Source organism: Erigeron canadensis, chromosome 2 (genome assembly GCF_010389155.1).
Source record: "Erigeron canadensis isolate Cc75 chromosome 2, C_canadensis_v1, whole genome shotgun sequence".
Lineage (NCBI taxonomy): Eukaryota > Viridiplantae > Streptophyta > Magnoliopsida > Asterales > Asteraceae > Erigeron > Erigeron canadensis.
Genome location: NC_057762.1, coordinates 2544346 through 2554861, shown reverse-complemented (window position 1 = coordinate 2554861; position 10516 = coordinate 2544346). Strand labels below are relative to the sequence as shown.

Below are 10516 nucleotides of genomic sequence, written 5' to 3'. Positions count from 1 at the left end.
GCTGTTGGCATTCAGACGGAAGTTCGGTGCGTGGTCACTGCGGCACCACCACGGAACACCGTCGCCATCGAGCTACCACGCGTCGTGGGGTCGAAATACGTGGTCACACCATTATGTATGTTATATTTTTATTTATTATGTAGTGTTTTAATTTAATGAAATTTTCATGTTTAAATGATCGGATGCCTATAAAATTTATAGTGAGTGAATGATGGAGTTGAGATGACATGAGATGAAACATTGGATGCCATCCTTCTTATTATATATATATATATTTTAATGATATTATATTAATTTTTTAGGAAGATTTTCATATATGTCCTATTTTAAAGACATAATTACATATATGTCCAAGACATGCTTTAAAAACATTATATTTATGCATTAAAAACTTACACCTAAGACATATATATAATTATGTCTTTAAAATGGGATATATATGAAATTTTTTAATCTTTTAAATCCCAAATAAAAAAATTATAAAGATTTGTGGGGGAGTGAGTAACAGTAAAAAGTGTAAAATCTGCAAGAAAGGGTTTACAGATAGAATAAAATCCCAAATGCAGAAATGCTTGCTTTCAACCAAAGTACCACCAAGATGTCTTCTGTAGCTTAAAGTTTTGGAATTTACTGCGATCAAACAATTTTTTTTTTTTTTTTTTTCTAAACATATCAGAAATCTGAAAATCTGATGATGGTGGTGGTGGAGCCTCATACATATATAACTTCTTCCTCTGCCACCTTCTCTTTAAGTTTTTTAAATCCAATCAAAATTTTACTTTCTCACTCTCTTTAAATCTATACATACAAACATCTGTATCTATACATCTATATCTCTTTCTAGATATGTTATTTTTTATTTATAATTATTATCATTTCTATAATATATAAATGTAGTGTATATGTATATATATAATATATATATATATATAACCCGCATTTCCGGCCGCAGATCTGCACATTATTGACGGTGCTGTTACTAGTTCGAGGTAAAACCTATACTTACATTATTCTATATCTATAGTTATATATATATATATATTTAAATAAAATTTTAGGAAAGTCAGACTCTGGAAAGAAATTAATTCTCTCTTACAGTAACAACATTTTAAATGATGAACTTAATTATTAATTAATTAATTTAATCAATGTGAATCTTATTGAATTTTTTGACCTAGGGTTTATAACAACTAATTTAAAAGTTTCATTTTTAATTTTCTTTTTATATATTTAAAAAAAATCAAATTAGCGCGTTAAAGTTGACATTTTTGATCTATTTATATACAAATCTATTCTTGTCTACTTTAGTCATCACTTCACTTTGTGTGTGTGTGTGTGTGTTTTAATGTGTGTATATACTAAAATATATATATAAATATAAATAATATCAATATTTTACACATATACATATATATATAATTTCTCTTTCTGTTAGACTCTATCTGTCATATCATATTTATAGTGTCCCAAGTGACTACTAGTAGTACTAATACTGACTCTGAGAGCATTCTTTTGTGATTGGATCCTTTTGCAACAGCAAATCTATACATACAAACACTTCTTATTGGTCTTTTTTCTTTTCAAGTATTTATTACACTCATAACTGTGTGTTTAATTCTGTAATTTATTAGTAAGAGAAAAAAGAAAGAAACTTTGAAGATAAATGATCATGCCAAGTTGCCAAATTGTTGGCTGATTTTCAAGATTTTGGTTGAATTCATTGCATCTGATTGAGGTAAACAGTTTCTTCCTACTTTTTTTCTTTCCACATTTGGCAAGTTTTGTGTTATTGATACATTTAGTGTTAGGATTTTTGTTGTGAATTTAAATGAATATGTTATGTTTGGATACTTAGAGTGTAGGATCTTGGTGAATTGTTTGATAAAGTTTGTTAATTTGATTTGGGTTTATTGGATTGGATCTAGTGGAGTATGCAAATTGATAGATCTTGTATCAAGTGTTAATGAGTTTGTTGTGATCAATATGTCGCATTTGTTGTTGTTTTGTATTGAAAGTTGAAGTCTTTATGATGAATATATGATATGATTGTGGGCTTGTGGCAATGAGTTTGTTGTGATCAATATGTCATCTTTGTTGTTTGTTTTGAAAGTTGAGGTCTTTATGATGAATATATGATATGATTGTTGCGGTTTAACTGTAGGAGAATGTCCCGGCCACTTCATCGAGGTGTTTTAGGAGGGGGGAGACTTTCAGGGAATATTCAAGATTATTTAGAAGACTCTCAAATGAAGATTAAAACAGACAAAGAAGAATTCGATAAGAATTTAAAAGCATCATCTGATCAAGTGTCTTTATCTTTAAGAAATCCGTTCCAATTCTTATTTTCGGCAAACACACCATCCAAACAAGATGCCCTTGAAAATGGATTTGGTGTCTCTGATCCGTTTACCTCCACAACTTTAAGGAATCGCCATATACTAACTTTGCTTATTCTGAAGTTTAGTTTAGTTGTGATAGTGATCCTTGGTCTTACAATGTCGTTGTTGTGGACAATATCACTTACTAATGGTTCTAAAGGTCATATAGTCCGTGGGTATAGACGGCTGCAAGAACAGCTTGTGTCTGACTTATGGGATATTGGTGAGCTCTCACTCGGTGCCACTAGGTTCAAAGAGTCAGACTTTTGTTCTCCACAATATGAAAATTTTGTACCCTGTTTCAATATTAGTGAAAATCTTGAGGCGGGCTTAACCGAAGGGAAAGAGTTTGACCGTCGTTGTGGACCCATGTCAAAGCAGAACTGTTTAATTCTTGCTCCACCCAAGTACAAAATTCCTCATAGGTGGCCTACTGGGAGAGATGTGATCTGGATTGATAATGTCAAAATTACTGCACAGGAGGTACTTTCATCTGGAAGCTTGACAAAGAGGTCGGCTAGCTGTTTAAAATATGTCTATTGTCTCACGTTTTTTATTATTAAGTTCTCTGTCCCCTGACATTAATTAATATGCTTGCAGGATGATGATGTTAGATGAAGATCAAATATCGTTTAGTTTTGCGTCTTCTATGGTAGATGATAATATAGAAGACTATTCTCATCAGATTGCAGAAATGATTGGTTTAAGAAATGAATCTTATCTTGTACAAGCTGGAGTAAGTAGAAATCACTATGCACTCCATTACACATTTCAGTACAATACGGGTTGTTATGGTGAAAACCATGGTTTCTTATGTTTTTTTACCATCTTTTCCTTGCAGGTGAGAACAGTATTAGATATAGGTTGTGGTTATGGTAGTTTAGGAGCACATCTATTTCCTAAACAACTTTTAACAATGTGTATTGCAAACTATGAGGCTTCAGGCAGTCAAGTTGAAATAGCTCTTGAACGTGGGCTCCCTGCAATAATTGGTTCCTTTACTTCTAAACAGTTACCATTCCCGTCACTTTCATTCGATATGATACACAGTGCATGGGATGGTGTTGAATGGGATAAAAAAGGTACCTTTTTATTGTGTATAATTTTTTTTTTATTTGTTGGTTTTCTTGAGGCTGAGCTTGATTTTTTATCTGCTGTTATCTGCACTTTGTTTCAGATGGTATACATCTGATAGAGGTCGATCGAATTTTGAGGCCTGGCGGATACTTCGTGTGGACCTCACCTTTCGCTAACACGCCAGCTTCTGTTCGTGATAAAGAAAGTCTGAAAAGATGGGATTTCGTGCGTAATATTGCTATAGATCTTTGCTGGGATCTATTATCACAACAAGAGAAAACAGTTGTGTGGAAAAAGCCGAACAAGAAGAATTGTTATGCTTCTAGGTATATAAGTCTACCTCTCTTTTAACACCAGCTCTTCATCTTTCTAATATTGTAAAATCACATAATTTGTCCATGTTAATTAATTTATGCATACTATTTGCATAACTGAATTAGAGAGACATTAATTTCAAAATTCCGACCCATCTAGTTATGAATGAAATATGTAGATTGTAATTTATTTTAAACAGGTCAAATCATAAAATTTCCTGGTCTGGGTCAAATGGGCTGAAAGGGTTTGTGGGTCAAAGAATTGAGATTAAATATTGTTTTCTGTAATCATAATTAACGTATTTACATATAAAACTTTTAAAAATCAACAAAGAAGTGTTTGCGGGTCAATTGGACATATACTAGAAATGACCAGTTTGAACCTGAACCTGTTTTAACCGGTTACACTTACACAACTCTCCCATCGTTCCACATTTATACCTTTATCCGCAAATTATAAAATTTGCAACTTATGAATGATCTTAATCTTGTTCTTCAATTGCTCTCTTTATTAGGAAACATGGGTCAGGTCCTTTAATCTGCAAAGAGGGTCATGATATTGAATCTCCATATTATCATCCACTTGAAGCATGCATAGGAGGAACCCGGAGCCGGCGATGGTTTCCTATTGAAGAAAGATCAACATGGCCTTCTAGATCTACATTGAGCTCAAAGGAACTTGCGGTTCATGGTAAGCTTTTATTGTTGAAATGGAAATACTTGGTTGGGGGCTTGGGGCAGCTTTTATATGGAAGTTAATCAGTTAAAAGAATGGTAAATATGTAATATGTAATCCTTAGTTGTGCAGTTGGTACAAAACTGATTATCAGCTAGTCATTAACAGTATCTGTTAACAGTGAATTTGTTCCAAAATGCAAATTTAGACACCCCCTCTAACTAATAAGTTTCAACACAAAAATGAATTGGCTGTGAGGAGATGTTATACATCATCATATATACTTGGTATATATTGTAATCAACTGTATGCACACATTTCTAGACTAGTAACATAGAATAACATCACATGTTTTTGTATAATTGAATAGGCGTACTTTCAGACGACTTCACAGAAGATAACCTTAACTGGAAGTCAGCACTTCGAGAATATTGGTCTCTACTCTCCCCATTGATATTTTCGGATCATCCAAAGAGACCTGGTGAGGAGGATCCTATTCCGCCTTATAATATGGTCAGAAATGTGTTAGACATGAATGCCCATTTTGGCGGTTTTAATTCTGCATTATTGGATGCCAGAAAGTCTGTATGGGTGATGAATGTGGTCCCCACTAGTGGTGTCAACCATCTTCCTCTTATCCTAGACAGGGGATTCATTGGCGTGTTGCATGACTGGTATGTCCTATATTGTTTTACATAAAATTAGAGGTGAAAAGTGGGCAGGTTGGGTAACAATTAAATGAGTTTGTGTCAAAACTGGTATGTACTTAATTACTTGTAATGACTGAAGGTTTGGTTGACCTGTAACTCTTTGACCTGTTTTCTTTCCAACATAACCTGGATCACTTATTCATTAGTAAATTGAGTTGAGATTCCTACCTCGGTTTGGAATCATTTTCTATTAATATGTTATATGTCTTATGCTTACTTATTTTAATTGCTTGGGAATGTTCTTGTTAGGTGTGAAGCCTTCCCAACTTACCCTAGAACTTATGATATGGTGCATGCTGATGGACTTTTAACCCTGCAAACCGTTAAGCAGTCTCGTTGCAGCTTGCTGGATCTTTTTTACGAGATCGACCGGTTGCTTCGTCCAGAGGTACTTTGATTGATGGTCTTAATACTTCAATTAATATGAATTCTATTTGGATTTATGCTAGATATTATATAGGTAGAGTACTTAGTTGATTCAGGGCCGCTGTTTAAAGTTACAGGATTTTTTTTAAAATCTATCTGTATAAGGGTTGTTTAGTTTTGCATTTTGAAATTGATTAGTTTGTGTTAGGTAATCAGAATTAGGAAATCAACGGTTGTAAAATGGGTCAAGCAATATGCTTATTGGTATACCGAGTTTTAATTTATATGACTTATAGTTGCAATAATCATACAAGTAAAACATATCTATATATCCCAATTCAGAAAGGAGTATTTATATTTTATAACTCATAAAAAGTATTTTTAATTATGTATTCCTAGTCTTAATCTCTGATCTTATAGTTTGTGAATTTCATTCTTAGGTTAAGCTTACGTTCTAATTTCCCTCCATCTTCAGTTTTCTATTTTGCTAATCGCTATGAATATCAAATGCAGGGTTGGGTGATACTACGTGATACTGCTCCTCTGATTGAATCAGCCAGAATCATCACAGCTAGATTAAAATGGGAAGCACGAGTTGTGGAAATCGAGAATAACAATGATGAAAAACTTCTCGTGTGCCAGAAACCTTTAATAAGGAGCCAAGCAAACTCATTATAACAACATTAAACATTCATTTTCTTCATTATTCAGCATTTTATTGTTACCAAACTGAAGAACTTTTGGGCAGAAAAAGAAAGCCTGATGGAACTCAAGTCATAGGTGATATTAAAGAGAAAACAGGTCTGCTGAAAGGATCAAACAAACTCCCTTGAAGTGCAGGGCCGGTGTAATTATACGAAAGTATAGGTGCGGGATTTTTATACATGAAGCTTATTGTCTTTTTCTTGCAAGGGTATACAACTATATGATGAATTTATTTATAAGAATAAGGTGATGTTAGTATATATACGAGGCGCGGATGAAAGCTAATATTGTTCTTTCAATGATATGATGTTGACAATAATTCTTTACATTCATACTATATCTGAATTCTATTCTTTGATACTACTTTGTTAGCAAAATTTACATTGGTGTGCAGTTGGTATGTTCCTTGAGCATTACAGTTTTTTGCATGTTGAGTGTAGAGTTCGGCGAAAAGACGGACCAGATTCGTCTGGTCAAGTGGGTCTATCTGGTAGGACAGATCTGGTTCTGTTTCTGGACCAGTTGGGTCTGTTGGTTTCTGTAAACGTAAAATGGGCCTGGTCTGGTTAACTCCTGTCAAGCCACTGGGCAATTTGGTCTAGATTTGGAATTATAAGTCATTCCTGAACACATGGCCCATTTGACATAAAAGTTTGCGTATCACATTAGGAAAAAGTACCATAATGTATTAATGTTGTATACCATTGTACTGTATATATTCATTTGTCGACGGAAATGATGCGGTGATGGCGTCCCATATAACTAGAACAATACCCGTACGTTGTCCGGGTTAGTAAACCATTTTTTATAAACTCAATTTTATTATACTCTAACTAAATTATTTTCCCGCGTAATATGCGAGATAAATATATTAAATATTTGTAATAACATAATTAATAATTAGAAGTTAACATGTAAAATTAACTATATTACCGTAATCTCATTTCTTTTAACAATAATACTCATAATACTTTTTTTCACATAAATTTATTTTAAATATTTTTTACAAAAAACAATATTTCTACAGTTACATGTCACATTTACTATGAACATTTATTTGGGATATATGGGGTAAATCTATCCACCTTGGACATTATAATGTAAAACTTTGTTGTGAATGTCATATTGTTTATATTAGATAAATACATGGGATGATATGTTTTTTGAGAATTTCATTAATACATTAGATAAACATTTTTTTATCTATATTTAATTTTATATCATGATTAATACAAAATTATAACAAGCATATATGTTGTTGGGTCATTGGTAAGGTCTTACATTTTGTAGAAATCGATCAAGGTTCGAATTACATTTCCTACATTTAGAGGAGTGGATTATTAGGGGGGTAAGGTCTTAGATCTTGAAAAAATCGATCGGGGTTCGCATAATGCCGAATTGAATGTGACTGTGGTGTCTCAAATGCTAATTATTAACTACTAACTCGTTTTTGGAAATATATATATATATATATGTTACAGGGGGACAATCAAATAAAAACAGTTCCCTCAACGTGATTTTTTTGATTTTGACGGATCAATGTGTTGTTAAACACTTAAATAATGATAATTAGTTATGTACTATGTCAGTTTTATGGACTTTAATGCATCAAAATGTAGTTTTTAAGTGTTCTCACCGTTCTTATTTTAAGAGTGTAATTACCGAGTGTTATCCATATGTTACATATAAATACATACACTATAAAAACTATTTTCAAACTGTATTATCATCACTTTTGCAGCTGGTAGTATCTCATTTTAAATGTTTTGAACGACATAGCTCAACGGCATTATCTCTGTATATAATCAACTCCAATTTCAAAGGAAACCCAATTTATGCCAAGAAAACTCATGTCTTCCGCCCAAAGAGCATTTTGTACATACCTAAATTTAAACCCAAAACCTTAAGTTCTTAAGTCTTCTCGAGTACCAATCTGTATATTATGTTATATTTATTGTAACATAATAATGCAATTATTTTTCTTCGTAATACGCGAGCTAAACGTACGAGTATTAAGTTTTCATTATAGCATAATTAGTAGTTATAGTTAAGACATGTTGAAATATGATGATATTATCATTCAAAAGTTTTTATGTATCAAAGTTGTTTATCAGGATATACATGTTGAGTCCTAGTGTAATTGATTAGATTTTGTTATAACTATTGTCTCTGACAGGGACCCATTGTTTTTGAGCAATTTCTGGAAAGAGTTCATGAAATTACAAGGCATTCAATTGGCATTTTCTTTAGCTTACCACCCACAATTTGATGGGCAAACAGAAGTTCTTAACAGATGTTTGGAGGCATATCTCAGAAGCATGTGCTTGGATGTTCCCTTAACTTGGGTGAAATGGGTACCACTGGCTCAGTGGTGGTACAATACCACTTGGCACTCTACCATCAAGATGAGTCCATATGAAGCTTTGTTTGGATTAAAACCTAATCTGCATATCCCATACATTCCAGGAGATACTAATATTGCAGCAGTTGAAGATGTTCATAGGGAAAGGGAAAGCATGATTCAAAAACTCAAGATTAATTTGGAGAAGGCAAGGAACAGAATGAAACAAATGGCAGATTCTCATAGGATGGACAGAGAATTCCAAGAAAATGACTGGGTGTATGTTAAACTCCACCCATTTCAGCAAAAGTCTATGAAATCACACTTCAATAGGAAGCTTGCAGCTAAGTATTTTGGGCCATTTAAGATCTTACAAAGAATTGGGAAGGTAGCCTATCAACTGGAACTGCCTGCAGATGCCCAAATTCACTCAACCTTTCATGTTTCACTTTTGAAAAAAGCTTATGGTCCTCCACCAATGCCTACCCAAATTCCAACTGGTCCTAAGTTTGTTTTACAACCAAGGTCAATTGTTGATAGGAAGCTGCTTAAAAAAGGTCACAAAGCTGAGGTCAAATTGCTGGTGCATTGGGAAGGACTTCCATTGTAAGAAGCCTCTTGGGAATCAGCTGAAGACATCCAGAATCGTTTTCCTAATTTCCACTTTTGAGGACAAAATTCTTTAAAAGAGGAGGGTATTGTTACATATTATTAGAATTGAGGGTCGAATTAGACAAGTTTAATAATACAGGGGGTCTTTTGTAAATATTCAAAAGACTGTTAGGCGGGCTGAATCAGTTGAAAAATTGGTTGTATTGTTGCTTAAATACCGATTTCAGTTGTAATGGTTAGACAGCTATGAATTAAACAAAATCATTTCTTCTTCTCTAAATTCTCTCTAACATTATATGTATATGTTATTTTAAATTTATACATATGACCGCAACAAAGTTACAACGTTTATGGTGACTTCAAAATATAATTATAAGTTACAATCAAACATTTTTAATTTTTTTTTAATAAAAGCTTATCTAAACTCCTTATAAATCATTTACCCCTCTCATATTCTCAAAAAAGAATTTGATCTACCCAAATTACCTCCTTTTTAGTTTGAATATCATCACCTAATATACCTATAATATCCTTAAATCCCAATCACTAATTTTATACTCTCTCCTCAAATCTTAACCCCACATTTTTTCTCTCTCATTCATAAATCATTTTATTCATCAAGTTCATTCAAAATCTTTTATCTCAAAAACTGTGATCGATAAACTATAAAAATTATATGGGTGTTTTTAAAATTTCATGATATTTCATTAGAGATGTCATTCAATATACTTTTAACGAATTTTTAAATTCAAGGGCGGAGCCCGTCGAAGTAGATTACCCTCATCACCAATCACCCCTATGACCTATCACCCCCTATAATCGATCACCTCTTATGACCTATTAAACTTTGAGCTATCACTCTACCATCTCACCGTCGCACCACGCGGGCATTTGGCTAGTATAAAGCATAATTCTTCCCTTTTTTTTCATACTACAACTTTGATATATACCTAAAATATCCTTCGTCATGTACGTAGCTTTCACTTAACATTTATAACTTATTAATAAAATAATTTACAATATATATTCTATCATTTTTAAAATAAAACTAAAATACTCAAAAATTTTTTTATCAATTACCAATAACTTACACTACTCATCACTTTCATCTGAATATAAGTAATACCGAATATATTTGCAAAAACTACCCACAAATCAAAGTAGTTGAACGCGTACGCGTGTATAGCATGTAGACAGAAAGGAAATCAATTTGTATTCATAATTTCATATGTACTGTATGTAATATATTAACTATCAAAAGAAATCCACTAACCACAAGTATTTCATACTATATTTTTGATAAGATTTACGGTGAAAAACTACAAAGCTCCCAAGAA

At 32.8% G+C, this 10516-nt stretch overlaps 1 protein-coding gene across 1 annotated transcript; it reads left to right on the top strand.

Moving 5' to 3' along the window:
* The first annotated feature begins 918 nt into the window (after positions 1-918).
* Positions 919-6589, top strand: LOC122588917 (probable pectin methyltransferase QUA2). Its single transcript, XM_043761135.1, has 10 exons — positions 919-989; positions 1632-1735; positions 2162-2890; positions 2979-3114; positions 3220-3460; positions 3556-3781; positions 4285-4460; positions 4816-5119; positions 5405-5543; positions 6035-6589. Exons 3-10 carry the CDS (start codon positions 2166-2168, stop codon positions 6197-6199), a joined length of 2112 nt encoding a protein of 703 aa, XP_043617070.1. The 5' UTR covers positions 919-989; positions 1632-1735; positions 2162-2165; the 3' UTR covers positions 6200-6589.
* Positions 6590-10516: the final 3927 nt, after the last annotated feature.